This window comes from Calliphora vicina, chromosome 4, assembly GCF_958450345.1.
Source record: "Calliphora vicina chromosome 4, idCalVici1.1, whole genome shotgun sequence".
Classification (NCBI taxonomy): domain Eukaryota; kingdom Metazoa; phylum Arthropoda; class Insecta; order Diptera; family Calliphoridae; genus Calliphora; species Calliphora vicina.
Window position 1 is genome coordinate 42,611,216 of NC_088783.1, and position 24,929 is coordinate 42,636,144.

A 24,929-nucleotide genomic window follows, 5' to 3' on the forward strand; every position below is an offset into this window, starting at 1 on the left:
AGCCTTATATATGCTTATAGTGGTTTACTTAGGCCTTTCCGAATATTATCTATTTTTTTTTGTATATCCAAATTTGGAATTTTTTTTTAAATCGTATATCGTATAGAAAAGGTAGCACTCACGTGCGACCATATTTAATTTGTCTTGGTCAATTGCTATAGAAAATTCAGAAAGTATTATTAGCATAAAGTAAAAGTACTATGAAGCTCCCACAGCCTCATGTATTTATTTCATGTTTCTGGGTTCGTTGGTGAAGAAAATACAAAAACTACCATTATCTAATTCTATTATTGTAGAAAATTTAAAATAGTACCGTTAGAATAAAGAAATAATTCCATAACCATTAGAATATAGAAAAATTAGGAATAAGCAGTCACTTGTAGATTCATTTTACAAAAAGTACCATTCGAATAAAAAAAGTACCATAAACTCTCTCCCTAGAATTCTCACTCACTTTGGACAATATATGGTTAATTTCATGTGTCTAGGTCCATTGTTATAGCAAATTCAAAAAGTACCAATAGAATAAAGAAAAAGTACCATAAAGCCCCAACTTGTGGATTCCCAATCGGTTGGGGTCATATAAGCATTTTTTGGAAATAAATCTAAACGGCTTATGCGATCAGGATGAAATTTGTCATAGGCGTAGACAAGGAGTATTCGAGTTTAATTATTAAAATGGACCTTACAAATGCTCCAGCGGCGGTGCTATGGGGGCTCAAAGTAGGGTACCTTCGACATGTAAAATTTTTAAACACGTGCCATTTTGTTGTTTCCTATCCGATTTCAAAGATTTTTAATTTTGAAAAATATGCTTGTGTGTGCTATTTAGCTCTTAAAATTTTCAAGTTATAGGCATTTGAAAATTGAAATTTAAAAATTTTGCCATACCTTGGTCCCCTTTTTTAAAAATATATGCCGTATTTTTGGACCAAATGGAATCGATTTTTTTGTTAGTTAGACAACTACATTACCAATAATATGTAAAAGATTTCAGAGAAATATCAATTACGGATCCATAATAAAATTTTTTTATAAATTTTCTTCATATTTTATTTAACGTACCATAAAGTCTCCCCTTAGAATTCTCACTCACTTAGGACTATATGTCCGTAATTTCTTGTTTCTAGGTCCATTATTATAGAAAATTCAAAAAGTACCATTAGAATAAAGAAATCGGACCCATATAAGCTTTGTTTTATGTTTCTGGATTCATTGGTGAATAAAATACATAAAGTACTATTCTAAAAATGAAAAAGTACGATTGAATTTTCACTCACTCAGAACCATATATACTTAATTTCATATTTCTAGGTCCATAAAGAAAAATTCACAAAGTACCATTAGAAGAAGAAAAAGTACTACTAAATACACCGTTTGCGGATTCTTACTCATTCAGGATCATACATATCTAATTTCAGGATTCAAGGTTCATTATTATAAATGCATTCAAAAGGTACCATTAGAATAAAAAGTCTACTCCTTGGAATCTGATTCCTTCAGAATCATATATGCTTAATTTCATATTACTGGGTACATTATTAAAGAAAATTAAAAAAGTACCATTAGAAGAACGAAAAGGTACCTATTGTTCAGTTCTCACATTTTGGTACCTAATTAGTATCCCCTATTCCTAACTTTATCTTAACTCACATACATATAATTTAAAATATTAAAAAAGTACCATAAGGAGAAAAGTACCAATATCCATTTTCCTTCTTGAACACCCCTCAAGTTTGAAATTTAAAAAAATACTACATTTTTCCAAAAATGTTTCTACTGCTGACATGTCTCAAACGATTCAAATCTTAACATAGATTTGCTCAAGAAAAAATAAGTTTTAAAAAATGTACCAAACTATTTACACAGATTTGGCCCAATATACACTTGGGCACTTGAGTTCCAAATAACACTCTGTTAGTTAATTTTTGTATGAATCCAGGAACCAATGTTAAAAAAAATTATCAAAATTGTCTTCATAATTTTTAATCAAATTTATTTTTCCGTTTTTACCTTTTTGATACTTTTTTATCCTCATTGCGGTGGGAAAAATTTATTCAATAAATTTCTGTATCGTGGCTCGTAATGAAATACTTGTATGTCTATGTCAATTTATAGAAAAAAATATTTAATGAAAAATATTTAATTTAAAATAAATACAATTTTTATCCCTTAAGGGTTCGAATTTCCTAAAAGTACCAAATTCATATTTAATTTTTTTTGACAAGTAAAGAAAGCGATATAAAATTTGTTTGTATCGGTTGAAAGGTGCCAAAAAAGGTGCAGTGAAATAAGGCCATAGGCAATAAGGCCATATGGCTCTATTGCTCAACTAGTTGGGAAATAAGACCATATGGCCTTATTTCCCATGGTAGAAGTAAAATAAAGCCATTATGGCATTATTGCATCTTAGAAAATTTTTTGTTTGCTTAAATGATTTATTTAATTTGACAAAAAAAGAAAGGTCAGTCAAAAATTAAGGAACATCCACTCCAAAAAAAAAGTATTTTTTAATAATTTATTTACAAGAAAAGTTTTATTTAGCGAAGCTGCCTGCCGCGTTCCATGGAGGAGAAAGTCCCTAAGAGCGGCCGCAGGCCGCCATGCAGAAAAACTTTATTTGCGAAGACAAGTGTTTTTGCACTCAATAGTATGGCTTGCAACTTTATTGGCGGCCTGTGGTCGCTCTTAGGGGCTTTCTCCTACATGGAACGCGGCAGGCGGCTTCGCTAAATGAAGCCTTTCCTGCAAATGATTATAAAATATTGTTTGTCACGAGAAAATAATTATAATAAGCTATTATACACTGATATGGCTTTATTTCCACTTTGACCATTAATTGAATATGACTTTATTTCACTCCCTCGGTGGTAATAAAGTCATATGGTCCTATTTCTCAACAGATATGGCCTTATTACCTATGGCCTTATTTCACTGCACCTCATAAAAAGTACCAAAATACAATTTTTACCCGTTTTCTCCCCTAAAGTGTTCGAATTTTAAATACTTTTTAGTTTGTTTTCTAGTATTTAATTATGTTAATGAAATACTAAAATTCACAAATTTTTTTTTGATATACTATATTTGGAATAGTTTCCCTTGTATTGTAATTATTAATAGTATTTTCAGCAATTCCAAATAGTTATGCCAAAATCTTGTGATTTATTTATAGCCATATTTTGCTAAATAAACTTCAATTTGATATTGATAACTTTATCTGTCACAAATTTGGGACATACCTGCCAGACATGATAATTTAAAAGATTCATATAATTATTAATTTGTTAGAATTTATACTCACATGGATAAGTATGATTTGCATGAAATAAAGCAATTAATTAAAATTTTAATTTTTTTGTGAATACGAGGGTTTTTTTTAAAAACAATAGTGTGACAAAAACACAACAATACCATATAAATTTCAGGTAACTATTAAAAAAGTTAGTAATGTTAACGTTTAGTTTACATTTTTATTAAACAAAGCTGCTCTATTTATAGTTAAGTTTGTTATAAATAATTATTTAACATTTATAGTACTAAAAACACCAAAAATAAAATTTTAGCTGGCCAGCCTAAACTTACCCAATTTGAACATAAAGAGAACATCAGTTAAATTGTTTTTGTTCATATACTAGAATAACTACCCTGCAGTTCATTGACCTAGTTCCGCCTTTTCGTATAGCTAGCCACTGAGAACTACTACTAGTGAATTTAATTAAAAGAAGTAAGAGAGTATATTCGACTGTGCCGCATCTTATACATCCTTCACCAAATTATACTTCAAAATAAATTTTTTTAGGTAAACAATATTAATTTTTTTTACAGTTTTTTAATTTTTTTGAATTGTTTTTTTAAATTTTATAAATTAACATTTGTTTTTTTAAATTTAATTTTTTTTTGTTTTTTCATTTCTTTAATATATAGCGAAAAAAACTTTTGGTGGAAAAAAAATCGGGGTTAAAAAATATTTTTCCGATTTTAACCCATTGTAGGTCCAACTTACTATGGTCTTATAGACGTCATTGCAAAGGTCTTTGAAATACCTATCATTAGATACCCATATTGTCTATATTAATGACTAAGTAATCCAGATATAGGTCAAAACTCGAGGTTGTCCTGGTTTTTTCCTCATATCTCAGCCATTTGTGAACCGATTTTGCTGATTTTAAATAGAAAATTTCTCGAAAGCATGTCTGGCAGAATTATTGAAGATTTGGATTCCGAAGATATCTGGGGTCTTCAGAAAATTGATTTCAACAGACAGATAGACTGACGGACATGGCTTAATCGACTCCACTATCTATAAGGATCCAGAATATATATATTTTATTGGGTCGGAAATGTAGAAATTACAAACGGAATGACAAACTTATATATACCCTTCTCACGAAGGTGAAGGGTATAAAAAAAAGAAGAAAATATTTTGTTGTCTAGTCAAATGCTCTTATAATAGAGAAATACACATAGAGTGGAAACTAACAAAAACCTCAACCAACAAAATTAATCAAAATAATCACACCTACGAGTGTTGTTTTTGTTTTCACACATTTTTCACCACTTAGATTTATAACAACTGAGTTAGGTCTTTGACAGTAAAGTCTCCGATATACATATGTACATTTATCTGTGGCTCTAATCACTAAGTCATATAGACCTTATTTTTACTGTTCTCTATTTGTTATTAAGAATTGCAAGTGGGTCTACTCTCAATTTTTGTATTTTCAGAATCATTAGGTTTCATTAAGGTTTCCAATTGTCACTTTTCAAACTGCTGGGTACTTAATCAATAATACTGTATAACAACTTTTTATGTTTTTTATTTTTAAATTCCTTTATATATCCATCCAATCAATTACTGTAAATTTTTTTGTTTTATTTCCAATATTTCCAATTATATACTTCTAGATTCTAGAAACTTCTTTATATAGGTACATACATTTATGTATTTATGTGCATTATTGTACATACTTTTATGAAACTGTTGAGCCTGTATAAAATAACAATGAGCGAAATTAAATCGTTTCAGTTTTAGGATAAATCGCAAGACTGCAACAAGTTTATCTTTTTATATTATTCCTCGCGTTTTTGTTTTATTTGTGATAAAATCTATAGTGATTATTAAATGACAAAATGAAATCATTTTTAATTTTGAGTGTTTTAGTTTATTTGTGTGCCTTCAATTCCATAAGCTGTATTGATTTAGGCCTGAAAAATATTGTGGACTCGGCGAAAGATGTTACCTCCGGCCTGGCCAAGGACATAACCAATAAATTGCCCACGGCAAAGGGTCTTTTCGAAACGAGCAAACAATTGGTGGCTGGTTATCCATTTGAGTTTGTATCGACTTCGATTAATAAGATGTGTAAGTGTGGATGGAATTTTTACTAAATTTATAATAAATTGTTAAATTTATCAAAGATTTATAAAAACAAATTTTAGCTCAAAATTAGTTTTAAAAAGCTTTGATAAATTTAAAAAATTGTTTAGAAATTAAAATTTTGAAACTTTTTCCTCTAACCTAACCTCAATAGAAATGTTTTAATACATTTTGAGATTTCATGTTGTTAAAAAATTTAAAACAACTCATATTTATATTCAATAGGCCTTATTCATATTCAGTTTTTAAATTGATTAAAGTTTTATAAAACGAATTTTGTTTTATAAACTTTTTGTAAATTTTAAAATTGATTATAAATATGGAGGAATGTGTCTTAAAAAATTAATTTTAATATTAAAATGTTCTCAATAGTTTCAAATTTATTTGGTTTATATAAGAACATAACACAGAAATAACAGTTTTGTTTTTTCAAATAGCAACTTGATTAAAACTATTTAAATTAACATCTTGTTTTTTTCTTATTCCTAAATTCCCTATCAATTCTATATCTTGTGTAATAATTGAGGTTATGTTTGATGCTTTTCATTCAAACATATATCATATCAAGATATATTTTGCTTTATTATTGATTGCCTTATATTTATTTGAAATTACAGGCATTAAATAAAAATTGATGCTTTTCATTCAAACATATATCATATCAAGATATATTTTGCTTTATTATTGATTGCCTTATATTTATTTGAAATTACAGGCATTAAATAAAAATTAGTAATTTTTTAAAAAAATCAAAATTGTGAATTAACACAAATAATTTGATTTTTTTTAAGATAATGAAAATCACAAATTCTATCCATCGATTATAATTTAAAAGTTTCGATTTTTTGGAGATTAGGCTAAATAATAGATTTTGTTCTATAAAAAAAATTAAAACGGATTATAATAATTTTTATGATCTCAAAAAAATCATTGGTGTTTACTCACTTTTGAGGCTCTCTTTTGCTGAAAGAGGTAGAAAAAAAAATAGTTCGGCAGAATACTAAAACATCAAAAAATATATAGATTGAAATTTAAAAACGATGTCTTTAATTATAATCATCGTTTTTCTAAACTTTTTCTCTCTTTCTTTCATATAAATCGTAATCTTTCTCTATTCCTTTTTTTTGAAAAGCTATATCCATTGGATTTCTAGCGTTCCAAAGAATGTGCAATTATTTCCTTCCAATTATAATCTTCGTTTTTCTAAACTTGCTCTCTCTTTCTTTCACATCAATCGTAATCTTTCTATATTCCTTCTTTTTGAAAAGCTATTTCATTGAGTTTCTAGTGTTCCAAAGAATTTCGTTCCAAGAGCTGTTTACAACAAAACATTTGTAAATCTCTCTGTGTCCCCGATTAAAAAATAAAACATTACTGTTTTTTAGTACAAAATAACCAATAAATTTCGTACGATATAAATCCTTTATTGAAATTTAGTATCAAAAACAAAATTTTTGAATATGATTTCATGCTGAAAAGATAATTTCCAAAGTACTTTATAAAAGATTATGGAAGTGGCGAATTCAGGCAGAATCGAGCGAATTCAACACTTCCATCGTCTTGTATAAAGTAGCTTTGGAAATTATTCTTCAGCAAAAAGACCATATTCAAAGAAGAGAATTTATACAAGATTGTGGCAGTGGCGAGTTCGCTCTAATTTTCTTGAATTTGCCTCTACCACGACCTTGTATAAATGTGGTGTCAAACACCACATATAAATACAAAATTAATGAATTCGCTACAATTTTCTTGAATTCGCCACTACCACAATCTTGTATAAATTCGCCTTGATATGAAATTTAAAATTCCAAGGCGAATTTATACAAGTTTGTGGCAGTGGCGAATTCAAGAAAATTGGAGCAAATTCATTAATTTTTTATATACATATGAGAGTGTGGTTTCGAATGTCAAACTCCACATATAAATACAAAATTAATGAATTCGCTGCAATTTTCTTTAATTCGCCACTGCCACGACCTTATATAAATTCGCCTTGGAATTTAAAATTTCATATCAAGGCGAATTTGTACAAGTTTGTCGTAGTGGAGAATTCAAGAAAATTGCAGCGAATTCATTAATTTTGTATTTATTATGTGAAGTTTGACATTCGAAACAACACTATCATATATACAAAAAAAGAATTTGCTTGAATTCGCAACTGCCATAACCTTCGCCTTGTGAAATTATTTACAGCAAGGCGAATTTATATACAAGGTGGTGTCGGTGGCGAATTCAGGAAAATGCATTTCTCTTATTGTTTTGAATGTCAAACTCCATATATAAAAAATTAATGATTTCGCTCATATTTGCCTGAATTCGCCACCGACACCACCTTGTTTATAAATTCGCCTGGATTTACAGTGAGAGAGATGTAAGGAATTTGTTGAAAATGTCATACTTCATATACATGTACAAAATTAATGATTGCGATTGAATTTATCTGAATTTATCACTTTATAAATTCGAATTGGTCAAACTCCATATACAAAAATCACAATTCGCCTTGTACAAATTCGTTATGAACAAAGCCAAGGCGTATTTAAAAAGCTGCCCGCAATGGCGAATTGAAATAAATACAGGCGAATTCTTTGTTTTCTTATATGTGGAGTTTGTTTTCTTATATGCAAATTTATGAGGGCTATTTCTGTGCTCCCGATGACACCATATTAAATGCACCTTGGTACCAAGGCGAATTTATACAAATTAGAAATAAAATATTAATGCTTTCTGGAGCATTGTATAAATTCGCCTTGGTTATGTCTCTTTTGATAACTTTTCAATATAGAAACAATAAGCCCCATTTTCTTAATCTCTGGTTATTGTTTTTCGTAACGAGAACTGTAAGTATACATGAGAACTGTAAGTATATCGTCACAATAAAAAGTAACAAGAAATTGATAAAATGGGGCTAGGTCTGTTTGTTTACCTGCTAGTTTTACTATTTTCCAATATTTTGTTTACATTTTGTATTGATAATTTCCAAAACTATTAAAAATAGAAAAAACAAGCAAGTAAATGAAGAAAGCTAATATCTTGATAATTTTCATTATTTTCCAATTAAGCCAACTCTTTTATATGTATGAACTTTACGTCCGTATTCTAAACTTTATGGTAATGACAAAATTGTAATAATATTTGTCAAAAACCTAACTCTCGTAACTACAAAATACATGTTAATCAATGTATTTTGTTGTTGTATCATATAATTCATATAATTCGTGTTATTTTTTAATAAAAAATTACTTGACATTTTTCATATAAATGTTGCTCTCAGTGATTTACTGGCAAAAGTAAATTTCAAATGATAATAATAATAGCCTTTAAATGTTGACCCCTTATCTTTTATCAATTCAAAAATTGTGATGCAATTTTTTTTAAATTTTCTTCATTAGTTGTGTTGTGAAAAAACTCAGCACTTTGTAATGAGTCCTGAAAATTTCCTTTGTATCTACATATAATTAAAAACATCTATATTTATTACATTTGTTTTGCAATTGTTCCCACTGTGCGTTATAAAAAACTTTTATATTTAAACAATTAGCAAGAAAATTATCTGCATTTGTACAATATTTATAATTGATTAACGATTTCAACTTCAGGTTCATCTGCCCTGTCATCGCAATCCGTAACACCCAAATATTTGCCGGACATTAATAAAATGCAATTTCAATTGAGAACCGCTTGCAATCGCTACAATTATCCCCTACTAAAGGCAAATGATATGTGGACCAGCAAAGAGTTTAATCCTAAAAATAAGGTAGTATTATTGGTCACCGGTTGGACAACTTCGGTAGATGATGATGAGACCATAGCTCTATTCGCTAAGGCTTACAGTTGCCGTGGAGGTGTTAACTTTGTGGTAAGTTTGAAATATATCTAAAATAATTTATTGAAATATACTAATTAACATTACTTTCTAGGCCTTAGATGCTGCTGGTTTCATAGAAACCCTTTACTCCTGGTCCGCCTTCAACACCGAGGCCTTGGGCATGCACATTGCTGATGGTTTGAAGCAGCTAAGTGAAATAGTGCCTGTGGAAAATATTCACTTAATAGGCCATAGTTTGGGTGCTCATATAGTGGGTGCGGCCGGTCGTCATTTTGAGTTGAAAACCAAAAAGACTATACCACGCATCACTGGCTTGGATCCAGCCAAACCCTGTTTCAATGAGGGTGAAGCTTTGTCGGGCTTATTGAGAGGTGATGCTGATTTCATTGATATCATACACACCAATTCCGGGGTATTGGGCAAACGTGATCCCATGGGTGATATTGATTTCTATCCAGGCGGTTTGGATCCTTTGCCACCCGGCTGTGTGGGCATTTCATGTGCCCATGCCAGAGCTTGGGTCTACTATGCCGAAACCATTTATCCCGGTAATGAGAAAAATTTCATGGGCACTCGTTGCAGCTCTTTGACACGTTTGCGTGAGGGTAAATGCCCCGGCAAGGAGGTGCCCATGGGTTATGCCGTGCCCACCGATGCCAAGGGTAACTATTTCATGGAAGTACGCGCTAATGCTCCTTATGGTATGAATGGCAATAAACATGATCTACTGAAGTACGAGACTTGTGGCGCCTGCGAGGAGTCTGATATAACTGGAGATAAGAAGAAATCTAAATAATGAGAAAATTTACTTGGAGTTTTTTCCCCTCCCCAGGAGGCAATTTCTGATTGATTGTATTACTTGGATTTATATTGTGTTTGCCCAAAAATGTTAATGTGTGTTTTATTTGTATTATTATTGTCTAAATTTTATGTTTTTGAGGAAAATTGTGATTTAATTGATTAACTTTGAACTTGTTTGTGATTTTGAAATAAAATTGTCTTGTGTGAATTAAAAAAACGAAATTAATGTACTTGGTTTTTTTTTATTTTAGGGGGTCAAAGAAATTGATTTTGATAGGTGTTTGTTTTATTACTACATCATCTTTAATAACAAAATATAGCATTTTGTTTATTTAATTGATTTGTTTGTAGCATAATCTGTTATATGAAATTAAAAATATTCATAGAATTTGTCAATTAATCTCTAGCAAAAGGTTAATATTCAAAATTATTTTTATTAGTGTTTCTTATCATCGAATTGAGATTAGGGGTTTAATAATTTTAATTATTTATTTATTTAATCTTATGAATGCTACCATTAGCTGCCAAGCCTATCAGCTCATAGATTATTAAATTCCATGTTGTGCAAGTTTTACAAAACTATAAATTTTACTGATGTTGATATCGGAAGGTTCACGAAGAAGATTAATGGTTGTTGATTTGTATGTTCCATAAGTTTTATAAATCTGGGCATTGGTCGAGTACACGTTCCATAGTGTGGCATATAGAAATCGGGGTTTTTTTATTGATAAGGAGTAAAACTTATAAACTCTTATTGTTGGCTATAGGGGACAGACAGTATGATTCGGATTAATAATATAATAATGGTAGTGATTGATTTATAAAACGACTTAAGTCTATTATTTCGAATGTTGGTTCCAAGTAAACAGGAGCATACTTAAAGTCAAATATAACATATAGGAGATAAAAGATTTATAATTCGTTTGTTTTTATCACTTCCAAAAAATAAGAATTGTTGCAACCAAATCCTCATTAAATCGACCCAATAAATGGGCACAATATTCGACATTTTTATTTGTTCTACCTTTTTGAAGGTAATCAATGTGAATTATACCGCGTGCATTCCAAAAAACTTTCGCTATGACTTTATTGGCTGACAAACCCACCTTTGACACACGTACAAAAGAATTATATAAACCTATAAAGAGTAGATTGAAGCACAATATATTTCAAAAACATTTTGGTCTTTAAAACATATATTAAGGGACTTAACATGTTTGCTTTCTAAGCAATCGATATGTACAAATGACTTTTTTAATATATTAATATTCATAAATCGTTCTATTTGTTTATTAAATTGTTAAATACCCTATAGAAAAAATAAGGTACACTTTGTATATAGAAATTTTTGGCAGCTTTTCTATTTTAGATTTCTAAATTTCCATAGAATTGCTTTTAATATTACAACAAAAGTTTCTCTATTATCAGTCGTTTAGGTCCTGAAATTAGAAAAGTTCGTACACAAATTAGTTTTAATAGAATAAATTGTTTATTATATAAAAGATGTATAAAACATTATTTGTGTCAGAGCTTCGAATTATTAATTAAATTTGAGCTTAATTAACGAAACTCTTAATTCAGAATTGAGAAATATCAGCCATTCATTTCATAAATAAATGCTCAACATCTAATTCTTTAGTTTCATTCAAAGGCTTTTATTTAAATTGAAGTCAGTCATCGCACAGTAGTACTATGGTTCCAAATCAAAATTATAAAAATCGGTATCTTCAGAATTTGGAAAAACTAAGTTTTTTTCGGAAGCTGACAATCTGCTCTCCTCCAATACAAATAGGTTTTTCAATTGGAAATTTCGTTTTCTCGACAAAAGCGCCAGAAGTTAAAAAATGTTTTAATCATATTTTCGTTAATTATACCCTACACCACCATAGTGGGGAGGGTATTATGCGTTTGTGCAGATGTTTGTAACGCTCAAAAATATTAGTCTAACACCCACCTTAAAGTATACAGATGGACTTAGAATAACTTTCTGAGTCGATTAAACGATGTCCGTCCGTCCGTCTGGTCGGCTGGCTGTCCTTGTAAACCTTGTGCGCAGAGTACAGGTCGCAATTTTTTAAATATTTCGATGAAATTTGGTACATATTATTTTTTCGGCTCAAGGACCAAGCCTATTGAAACTGGCTGAAATCGGTCCATTATTTCACCTAGCCCCCATACAAATGTCCTCCCGAAATTGGACTTTATCGGTCATAAATGTTTAATTTATATATGTATCTCCACAAATTCCGCTCTAAATAAGTTTTATATACACAAAATTCATGTCACCAAATTTTGTTACGATCGGTCCATAATTAGTCATAGCTGCCATATAGACCCACTTCCGAAAATCGCTTTAAAGTGCATAAATCGCTTAAAAATGTTGGTATACACACAAAATTCAACATAGTAAACTTTAATATGGACATAAATCACACGACCTAATTTCATGGTGATCGGTCCATAATTGGTCATAGCCCACATATAAGGCCCACTTCCGAAAATCACTCAAAAATATAAATTATTGAAATTTTAAAAGAAAAATGTGTTTGCTCTTTTACTTAGTGTAGGGTATTATATGGTCGGGCTTGACCGAACATACTTCCTTACTTGTTTTTTTTTATATTTTACTGCTTTACTAAATTAGATATATCTCAATTGTTTTACCATATAGAAATTCATACTTTAAAACATAGATAAACGTTGATATAGGCTTTTATTAAGTGTATAATTTTATATTTATGGGCCTCACAATTTTCCTGTTATAGTCCTTTAAAACTTGGGTCTCAAATATACTGATAATTTTTTTTCCTAAGAATATTATATAGCTTGCCAAAAAAAGACCGACGAAGACCGTCCAATGACTATATACATCATATAAAGAAACTTCTGGGGAATATCTGTGTAAAAAAATTGTAGCCGCCAGCACCTGCCAAAATACTTTTTTTGTTATTTTTACGGAATGGAATTTTTAGAAAATTTTTTTTTAATTTTGTGTTTTATGTCTTAAGGTAGGTACTTTGACCTACATTCTAGGCCATAATTAATTTCAGACAAAGTTTTGGAACGATATGACTGAAATTTGGAATTTAGGAGATTTTCATGAGTACGTACAGCTGGGTTTTTTGATTTTTGTAGTAGTGAATATTTCTAGGGTGGCCACCATATGAAAAAAAGTAATAAAACTGAATATCTCGAAAACTAACTGAAATTTTTTTTGAAATTCGACACGATTAAAATATGCATGTTGTTTAACAAAATGGCATATAAGCCATTCACACAAAATCTTTCTTGAAGAAGTCGTTAATTTTCCGTGAGCCTTGTGCCACCTGAACGATAAATTTTCACAAAAAGTATGTATATTTAGCTTTAACGAAGCTAAATCTTATTTTGAAACATTATTTAAATAAATTTCACTGATAATAAAATTGTAAACAGCATGAATTTATTTCTTCTTATTTTTTTCACATTAAAAATTTCGCTAAATTTTAATCTGAGGCTGTCTGAAAGAAAATTATATAAATCAAAAAGCGAAAAAAACCGAAACGAAAAATAACAAAAAATAAATTCAGAATACTTTTATTAACACTTTTCATCAATGAAAAACACGGCAGTTCACGGCCAACCTTATCAAAAGCTTATGCGAAGTTTATATTTATGTGAAAAGTCATTACTTTGAGGTTAAGTTAGAATTACACGTTTTGTTAACAAAATCAATAACGTCCACCAAAATATCTTGCTTTTTTTTTAATTACTACTATGCCCTCTCTTTACCGTATTATTCACGATTTCCTTCTATTTGTTTATTAATGATAAAAGAACGTTTTAATTCATATGCATGCAAAATTTCTACTTCGACTGCCCATAAATCAGTTATTTGCTTAATCAAACGTCATTAACAAAAACATTTTAATTGTTAAGGTAGGATCACACGATTGCCGCAATGAACCAATTTAATACAATTTTTATTGTGCTGAATTGGGGCCCAATAAAGAAATTGTCCCAATCAAATTCTCTGCAGTCACATTATTGCTTCATTTTATATAAATTTGATTGTCGTAAATTGGTGCAAAGCGATTTAGTGGCAATAATTGTCGCATTTCAGTCACACGATTGTTCTAGTTTACGGCAACTCAGAGAAACAGCTGTTGTGCTAGATTTTAAATTTTGTTTTGTTTACATAAATGTAAAAACAATCTATTTTTGAAAAAAATATTTGTTAAATAAAAAAAGAAAATTGCGTCGGCCTTAATTATCATATAAAAAAATTAATAAAGAAATGTTAAAAGATGTATGTGGGTCAGAGAGTGGCTGACAAAAACAATATTTCATTTACAAAAATTAATATTGGCGCTAATTGTCTTCTTTGATTGCCGCACTAGAACACAATAAATATTGGTGTATTTTTAACTTTTTTATTGGTGCATGTTGCCTATCAAGCATTCACATGATTGCCGTACCAGGGTTGCATTTGATTGGGCCAAATAAGCACAATATTGTTGTGGTTTGACATATGAGCCAATAAGTTGTGAAATCACACGATTGACGTATAAAATAGACCAATAATTGGTGCATTGCGGCAATCATGTGATCCTACCTTTAGTGGAAAAAATAATTTTTGGCCAAGATATTGGGTCAAATTATCTAAAGTGCATCGTTGAATTAATTCATAATGAAATTAATTCATAACAGAATTTATTCGTTCTTTGAATGATTGACCCGATAGACCAGTCGATAGTGTACTGAACTATTAATCTGAGGGTTGCGGGTTCGATTCCCACCAGAGACTCTGGGTGTATCTGCAGACAAGCAAACAAAACGCAAGTTTGTGTTTATTTTTATACCCTTCACCTTCGTGACAAGAGTATATATAAGTTTCTCATTCCGTTTGTAATTTCTACATTTTTCATTTCCGACCCTATAAAGTATATATATTCCGGATCCTTATAGATAGCGGAGTCGATTAAGCCATGTCTGTCTGTCTGTTGAAATAAATTTTCTGAAGACCCCAGATATCTTCGGGATCCAAATCTTCAATAATTCTGTCAGATATGCTTTCGAGAATTTTGCTATTTAAAATCAGCAAAGTCGGTCCACAAATGGCTGAGATATGAGGAAAAAACCAAGACAACCTCGATTTTTGACCTAAGTCTGGATTACTAAGACATTAATATAGACAATATGGATATCTAATGATAGATATTTCAAAGACATTTGCAACGACGTATATAAGACCATAGTAAGATGGACCTACAATGGGTCAACATCGGAAAAAATTTTTAATCCGAATTTTTTTTTACAAAAAAAATTTAAAAAAAAAATTAAAATTTAAAAAAAAAAAATTAAATAAATCGAAAAAAATTTTTTTCCGAAAAATGAAAAAAACAACCTAAAAATATTTAAAATTTTGAAGTATAATTTGGTGAAGGGTATATAGGATTCGGCATAGCCGAATATAGCACTATTACTTGTTTTTTTTTTTAAAATGTTGTTAATTCAAATCTAAGCAAATTGAATTAAAATATTTGTTCTTCATTCAGTTTTGTTTTTGTTAAGCTTTTAATCAAACAAAATTGAAAAAATTACTTTTTGGAATAAATTTGAGCTGTAATTTTGTAATGGAATTAAATTAAAGAAATTTTTAATGATACACTAAGGAATTAGTTCTATAAAGAATTAATATTCAAAGGAAAGCATTCAATACATTTGAAGCACCGAGGAATCAAGCCTATGAATTAACGCATATTGAATTCATTATTGAAATGGTTAAGAGATAAAATTAAATTTGATTTTTAAAACTAAATTAAGAATTAATGCTTTAGAATCTTTGTTTTATATGATAACATTGATTTGTAAACCATTGATTAAATCAGAATGACATTGTGGATAAGAACTTTCAATTTTAATGGCGTTATAGACCTCGCTGGAAAGGTCTATGAAATATCTATCATTTGATATCCATATTGTCTATATTAAATTAGTGCACAGTCAAAAATTTAAACTCGAATTCTCCTCTACTATGCCTACATAAATTGTATTTAAAGAAGATCAGAAGTTTAGAAATGGCTGATTTATTTCCAAACTATTTTGCTTCTTCCCCACTGTTCAGTATAGAGCTTTCAACAGTCTTTAAGTATCATTTTTAATAATTCAATTAATATTTAAATTTAATGTGAGTCAATTCATCACCAGTAGCATTTCAAACAGCCAAAAGCAAAACAATAATAAAGATTGTAGCTGACATAAACAAAAAAAAGTTCAGAAATGTTTCCTATTAGAAATTCATTAAACGTAGAAAGTGTGTGTCGGTAGGTATATGTATGTGCATATTCCTAAATATTGTTAGCTTAGTGTGCAAATATGCTAAGTACATTTTTATAAATTTTACTAGAGAGCCTAAAAATGTTATACAATTTTTGTTTTAAATATATTTTGGAACTAGTTTTTTCCATTCATAGCTTGAATATATTTTAGTTTAGGATTTGGCTAATTTTCTATTAATTATTATGTATTTGAGGTAGTTTTATCAGTATTTATACCCTGAAATTAGTATTTAGTACATTTTCCTCCTCAGCTAACAATATGCTAAAATATGTACGTATGTACAAGTATATCAGTATTTATATAGGCATTGTTTCCCATAATCTTAAATTTAATTACTGCGATTATATTTATATCATATTCACTTGTACTCGTCTGTATGTATTTTAATTTTATTTTGATTCCCATATATGAACAAATGACAGACAATATGATGTTTTGTTTGAAGTCGCCTGTATAAAATTGTATTTTTAACAAATTTCACATTTCAGTTTTAGAACAAAACTCAAGGTAGTCGGTCGGTCAGTTTAAATAATTGAAAACGAGATCTATCTGTGAACTTGATTTTAAACTAAATTACTTGTATTTTAATAAGCATCTGATTATCGTCATGAAATCTAATCGCATATTAAATGTTTTAATTTTTATATGCTTATTAAGTGTTATTAATTGTGTGGATTTCGGTTTTTCCAATGTTTTTAAATCGACGGTAGATGTAACATCGGGCGTGGCCAAAGATGTGGCCAATAAGTTGCCTACACCAAAGGGTCTATTCGAGACGAGCAAACAGGTTATAGCCGGCTATCCATTTGAGTTTGTCTCATCCTCAATTAATAAAATATGTAAGTTTTCAGTTTCACTGGGGTAAAAATTTAATTATAAGAACAGAAAAATTTATAAAATAAATTAAAGTAAAAAGAAAAATAATAAACATATTTAAGTAATTTAAATATGTGAAAACTGTTTGTGGCTACGTAATATTAACATTGCAAAATACCCTTTAAAGAAATAAAAATATGTTAAATTGTATCTGTGAGTCGGTATGAAAAAACTTCACGAATATACTTGACTCATCTATGGGCTTGTAGATATCCTCATCTATAGAGTTATTTATGGTCTCATATATAGTCTCATACATAGATTAATTGTGTGTAGTCTCATTAATAATATCATTTATAGACTTGATGACTGTAGTCTTATCTATGGAATTGTCGATATTCACTTCTATAGCCTAATCTATAGATCTATATATAGACTCATCTATAGATTCAACTTTAGTCTCATCTTTAGACTCATCTGTAGACTCATCTATAGACTTATCTATAGACTCATCTTTAGACACATATTTACTATCATACTGTAAATAACGTCAAAGTGAGCTATTTTCTAAAAAAAAACTCAGTTTTCAGAACACATTTTCCCCGTTTTAGGAATTTTGATGTTTGAGAACAAATAATGGCAACATTAGTGATGCCATTGACTTAAGAACATTTAGATCTATATCTTTTCCAAATTTTATTGTTATGTCTGTAACTGTTCAAATTTTACATTAATTCAAAGTTTTTATTTTTCTTGATGGAAAATCACCATTTTATAATATTATTAGTTTTTAAGGTAAAATACGTCCGAAAAAATACAAAATTAATTCATTTCACTAAAATGTCAATCTCCAAGTCATAAGGTTTCAAAAACTTATATAAAAACCTTATATTTATTCTTCAGAAAGTAGGGTACCTTGCCTACTTTCAAAATTTTTTTTATGTTTTTTCATATCTTGCATCATGCCGGTCTTGCGTGATCAAGAAAGTGATGCGCCCAGATCATACCGATAATGATTTGCCCATTCTTCGTTATTCCAGCACAATAGAGAAGTATACACTCGAACATACATTTTTAACAAACAATTTTTGTTTTAGAGTCAAAAAATAGTATAAAACTAAAATTTTTAAGCTATAAAGTGATTTTTGACAGCTATTTAGAATGCCTAGATATGTTCGGATTGCATTGATATGTTCACAAGCGTTATTCAGCTTTACCGTAGCTACAACATTGCAAAATATTGTTATTGAAAAATTAGGAGTCCCTGGAAGTTATTGTAAAAAAAATTTTCTTCATATATTTTTTCAACAAAAGTGCACGAAAAAGCTATTTTTTGGAAACAAATTTTAACAAAATTTATTTGGCGGACTCTTAGCTATATTATTGCCATATAAAGTTAAGCCGTATCACAAAGTCTGAATTAGCTGTTAACCAAAAACTGATGACACCTTTTTTTGAGGCCCCACTGATTTTCAGAAACTTTGGGGGCCCATAAAAAAAATCGGTCACCAAAATGGGCAAACTGAGTATACGGTTATACAAACCTATACTGTCATGATCTTGTGTTTATCCAAAAGTCTTCATTTGTTGCATAGTGTAATTAATCAGGGTTTAGATTTAATCGGTTAATTTTAAATTATTCTATTAACCGAATAATTTATTTTTAACTTACAAACTGAAAATAAAACCATGAATTTTGTGTAATTATTTAAGTATTTTATTAATAAAAAGAACAAAAAAATAAAAATAAAAATAACAATTCAGCCAAAAAATAAATAATTTTGCTGAGTTTTAATAAAACTCGACTTGGAAAAACTCTCTCGCTGATTGTAGATGTTGGAGAAATCGACAATAAGGCATGGTAAAGAATATCCAATATCTCAGTAATTTTTTTTAGTTTTTTCTAAGCATATAAAATCCTCCTTTATGCCATTGAAGACCTTTTTGAACTTTTTTTTTGATTTTGAATACTTTTAATAATTTCTACGAGTTCTGATAAAAGACTCGTTTCAGTAATGCCTCCAGTTTCGTCAGTTATCATGTTTTCATCCAACAAATATGTACATGTAAATTAAATATGCCAGTTGTTATTGGATGTTCGAAAAAATATGTAATTTTACTTTGACATTTGTAAAAATAAATACAAAAAAATAAGTTAAAGTGCAATAAAAAAGAATTTCGTTTAATCGGTTAATCGACACAAATTAATCGATTTATTTGTTATTTGAAAATCGGCAATTTTGAATTATTCGAACAGTTAACCGACAAAAATTAATCGGTTAATCGATTGAATACCCTAATATTTAGTCTTATTTATACTGTCGCACAGTGGTATAGAAAAATAGAGAGAAATAAATCTGCAATTTTTGAACCCTTAGGTTGGACCTCATGGGCCCACCTGGGGCGCGGCCAGGGGTCCTCTAAGTAAGACATTTAGGTTATGTTACATTTTTAAAACGATCATATTTTTTTGTTTGGGTTCCGATTTCAAAAAAATTACACATGTGGAATCTTCTCATCGAGCACTATAAAAAATTATCAATTATCTCTTATAACTTAGGAGATATTAGCATTCTAAAATAAAATTTTCAACATTTTTACCCATCCGACTCCAGTTTTTTGATAATAGCGGGTCCAAATATTTTCCGATTTTATCCATTTTTATTTTAGAGGACTAACAACAAATGTATATGTCAAACATATAAAGAATTTTTTAAAAAACATTACCAATTTCAAAGTTATGTGCACTTTAATTTAAAAAATTATAAAAAGGCGCTTTTTGACAAGTTTTTTTTGGAAAAAAAGTACTTTATTTCTTTTTAAGTTATCTACCAAATTTCTAAGCAGTTGTATAAGAAATTTATGCTTTTTGAAAAGCTAACTTTACATAAAATATTTGGAATGAAAACAAATTTGAAAATTTTTGATACAGAGGGGACCAAGTCCATCCAAAAAAAACTCAAATTTTATATGTAAAATTCATGTTTAGGACAAAATTTCTCAAATTGCATAGTCGATATCAAAATATAGTAACCAATTTTATATGGCCCGATATGTTCTTAATTACTTTTTGTAAAGGGTTCCGATAACCCCACTCTTGGTATACATATTATATTAAAAAAACTAAAAAATCGCATTTTTGGAATTTTTCAACATTTTTTTTGGGAATTGCGGGATTCCTGATAACAAATTTCAAAATTAGTTTTTAGTTTTGCGTTTTCAATAGAAAAATCTATATAACTGCAAAATTTCATTAAAAAATTTTCATAAATAAAAATTTAATTTCAATTTGTAAAATTTTTATCTTTGCAAAAACTAAAAAACTAAACCCTACACCACCATAGTGGGGAGGGTATTATGCGTTTGTGCAGATGTTTGTAACGCACAAAAATATTAGTCTAACACCCACCATAAATTATACCGATCGACTTAGAATCATTTTCTGTGTCATTTAAACGATGTCCGTCCGTCTGGATGGCTGGCTGGCTGTAAATGCAAACCTTGTGCGCAGAGTACAGGTCCCAATTTTGAAGATATTTCGATCAAATTTGGTACATATTATTTTTTCGACCCAAGGACCAAGCCTATTGAAATCGGTCCATTATTTCACCTAGCCCCTATACAAATGTTCTTCCGAACTTGGACTTTATCGGTCATAAATGTTTAATTTATAAATGTATCTCCACAAATTGAGCTCCAAATAAGTTTTATATATACAAAATTCATGTCACAAAAATTTTGTTACGATCGGTCCATAATTAGTCATAGCTCCCATATAAAACCGCTTCCGAAAATCACTTTAACGTGCATAAATCGCTTCAAAATGTTGGAATACTCACAAAATTCAACATAGTAAACTTTCATATATACATAAATCACACGACCTAATTTCATGGTGATCGGTCCATAATTGGTCATAGCCCCCATATAAGGCCCACTTTCGAAAATCATTCAAAAATATAAATTATTGAAATTTTAAAAGAAAAATGTTTTTGCTCTTTTACTTAGTGTAGGGTATTATATGGTCGGGCTTGACCGACCATACTTTCTTACTTGTTTTACTGGAAAATTTATTTCTCTTCCAACTGAATTTTCAGCTGTTAACGATTACAATAATTAAAATTTCTTTTTTCAGGTTCTTCGGCTCTTGCATCACAGACCATAACCCCCAAATTCTCACCCGACATCAATAAAATGCAATTTCAGCTGAGAGCGGCCTGTGAAAGATACAACTTCCCCCTATTAAAAGCCAATGATATGTGGACAAGTCCACATTTTGATCCCAGTAAAAAGGTAGTGATATTAGCTACAGGCTGGACCACCAATGTAAATGATACGGATACAATTGATGAGTTTGCCAAGGCCTACAATTGTAGAGGTGATGTTAATTTTGTGGTAGGTTTAAAATGATTAAGAGTTGTAAGAAATCTATTTAAATGTGGTTTTATTTATAATTGCAGGCTGTTGATGCCGCCAGTTTTGTGGACACTTTGTATACTTGGTCTGCCTTTAATACCGAAGATTTGGGCATGCATATTGCTGTGGGTCTTCAGCAGTTAATTAAAATTGTGCCTTTGGAAAAAATTCATTTAATTGGCCATAGTTTGGGTGCTCATATTATGGGATCGGCTGGTCGCAATTTCCAATGGATGACTGGTAAATCTATACCTCATATCACTGGCTTGGATCCCGCTAAACCCTGTTTCAATGAGGGTGAATCTTTATCGGGTCTGCTGAGAGGAGATGCTGATTTCATTGATGTTATCCATAGTAATCCGGGGGTTTTGGGCAAACGTGATCCCATGGGTGATATAGATTTCTATCCGGGTGGTTTGGATCCTTTACCCACCGGTTGTCTTAGTGTAGTTTGTGCTCATGCCCGTGCCTGGGAATATTATGCTGAGACCATTTATCCCGGAAATGAGTATAATTTCATAGGAGCCCGTTGCAGTTCTTTGACGCGCTTGCGTGAGGGTAAGTGTCCTAGTAAGGAGGTGCCCATGGGTTATGCTGTGCCCAGAGATGTTAAGGGTAATTACTTCATGGAGGTTAAGGGTGACGCACCGTTTGGCTTGAATGGCAGCAAACATCGTTCGTTGAGCTTTGAAGAATGTGGCAAATGTGAGGAGAAGAAAAATTAAGGAACTTTGGAGGAGATTATTTTTTAAAATTCTAAAATTTTGTGTTTAATTTTGTTTATTTTTATTACATTTTATTAACATTAACATTGTTATTACATTTTATGTGTGTATTTGAGTTAAGTAATAAGTTTTGTTGATTTTCTAAAGACTATTATTAAAAGTTATTAAAATTGAATGATCTTTTATTTCTGTGGGTATTTAGTATGCAGATATTACGTACTTTAATATGAGTAGCGTAGGGTATTAAAGCTATAAAAATTAAACTATAAAATTTAATTACATTAAGTAATATACGAGTAGTAAAATAAGTTTTTGTGCAATGTGATTACTAAGAACTTTATTGTATTTGATTGGATTTCAAGTTAAAGTAGACAAACCAAAAGCAAAAAAAACACACATAATTTATAAATGACCCTCAAAATTTTAATGTTTCCCCACCATCAGTCTCAAACATATTTTGAAACAATTTTTTGTTTCTTTTCTGCTTGAAGAAGATCGAAAACCTTAAATAAAGTCTGACTTAAATAGCGGAAACAATTGTTTGTTTCTGTTGCAACAGCGTGTCTTTTTATTGGAGGGGTTTTTGTAAGTTTTTTGTTTTGTTCTGCTTATTTTTTTTTTCATTTCTTGCACTATTGTGTGCAAATGTTAAACCATCATTTTAACCTGTTGATGACTAAACAAGTGGATACATTAAGACCGACCGACATGAATGAGTTGAAAATTGCACAAACTGAAATAAATAAATTCCATGCAACTAAACAAAGTGTCATTTACAAAAAAAAGTAAAAAAATAAATTCATTACATTCAGTGTATTTCAGTTTGCGGTGGTGTTTTCAATCGGCCATGACGAATTGAAAAGAGGCTTCTTTGCGTTTTGTTTTCTACAAATTAAAAATGTTGCATTGTTATAGGGTAACATTTTTAAAGTGTTGCCCTCACTACTCTCAAATTAGTGAAGGCCTTGATTGTCATTGTTATTAGACTGCTGACAAGGTACTTCTTCTAGGACTACTGACAAGGTACTTCTTCTAGGACCCGATTAGCTCAGTGCTCACACTATTTGCACTGTGGTTCCGAATCAAAATCTAGGTGGACAAAATTATTTGGCGATCTTTTTATATAGAATTGGTATCGCCGATTCCTAAAAAAATCTTTAAAAGATCAATATAAACTTTTTTTCAAGTTACAGTAGGGTCTAGATATACATATAAAAAACATTAATAAAAAATTAAAAAAAAATACTTTTTAATGTCTTTCTGAAACTAAATTTTTAAAAAGATCTGTATTTACTATATTTCAAGTTACAGTAGGGTCTAGATATATAAAAATCAATAATAAATAAAGAAATATTTCTAAAAATTCCATTCCGTAAAAATAAAAAAAAACGTATTTCGGCGGGTGCTGTCGGCTACAATTTTTTTACAAAGACATTCCCCAGAAGTTTCTTTAAATGATGTATATAGTCATTGGACGGGCTTCGACGGTCTTTTTTTTTGACAAGCTATATAACATTCTTAGAAAAAAAAAATCAGTATATTTGAGAACCAATTTTAAAGGACTATAACAGGAAAATGGAGAGGCCCATAAATATAAGATATACATTTAATAAAGGCCTATATCAATGTTTATCTACATTTTGAAGTATGAATTTCTATATGGTAAATCCATTGAGATATATCTAATTTAGTAAAGCAGTAAAAAATAAAAAAAATTAACGAAAATATGATTCAACATTTGTTGAACTTCTGGCGCTTCTGTCGAGAAAACGAAATGTCCAATTGAAAAACCCATTTGTATTGGAGGAGAGCAGATTGTCAGCTTAGTTTTTCCAAATTCTGAAGATACCGATTTTCATAATTTTGTCCACCTAGATTTTAATTTGGAACCACAGTGTATTTGGTACGTAAAGTTACCGCCATACAAGACTAGAAAACTCTGCTAAAAATTTAGAGACCAAAAACAGAGGAAATTGACTTCAAAACCAAATTATACTTAAAAATAAAAACAATTTAAATATTTTTAGGTCAACAAAATTAATTTTTTTATTTTTTTGCAAAAAACATTTTTTCGAATTGTTTTAATTTTTTTTTTTTAAATTTTAAAATTTTTTTTGGTGAAATCATATTTGAAATATATTCAACCGTTTTTGCTATACAGAAAAATGTCCTCAAAATGCAAGTTTTTAGGTGCTTTGAACCACCACAAGGAGTGAAAATTTTCTAAAAAAAAGGACGCCATCATTTTTATTTACACAAAAACCTTCAGAAAAATGATTATACCCGCAAATAAAATGTTTGAAATTAACTCTAATAAAGATATCTGCTGCATTTTATAGCTATTTATAGAAAGCAAATATTGCTGTCTAAAACTATTAATTTCTACAGACACAGATCTGTCGGAAATACTTTCTGGAATGTGTCTCAAAAAAATCAATCAAATCGGAAAGAGACCCAAGTCAACTGAACACTCCGAATTTTGTCTGCAAAATTAAAAACATTTTAAATATACTTAAAACACATAAATTTCAACTTAGTATTGTTCAATTATCAAGGTTGGCAATCGATTATGATTTTTATTCGAATAAAAAATTATTCGAATAATCGAGGGAAAAAAATAATTTTTCGAATGAATAAAATTTTG

General features: G+C 29.8%; 2 protein-coding genes across 2 annotated transcripts; both read left to right on the forward strand.

Annotated features, from left to right (window-relative positions):
• Positions 1-5,052: 5,052 nt before the first annotated feature.
• Positions 5,053-10,229, forward strand: LOC135957344 (phospholipase A1-like). Its single transcript, XM_065508072.1, has 3 exons — positions 5,053-5,362; positions 8,977-9,236; positions 9,298-10,229. The coding sequence occupies exons 1-3, from the start codon at positions 5,131-5,133 to the stop codon at positions 10,000-10,002; spliced, it is 1,197 nt and encodes a 398-aa protein (XP_065364144.1). The 5' UTR covers positions 5,053-5,130; the 3' UTR covers positions 10,003-10,229.
• A 6,596-nt stretch (positions 10,230-16,825) lies between these two features.
• Positions 16,826-22,460, forward strand: LOC135957979 (vitellogenin-3-like). The gene is made up of 3 exons (XM_065508829.1): positions 16,826-17,167; positions 21,280-21,539; positions 21,605-22,460. Exons 1-3 carry the CDS (start codon positions 16,936-16,938, stop codon positions 22,283-22,285), a joined length of 1,173 nt encoding a protein of 390 aa, XP_065364901.1. The 5' UTR covers positions 16,826-16,935; the 3' UTR covers positions 22,286-22,460.
• Positions 22,461-24,929: the final 2,469 nt, after the last annotated feature.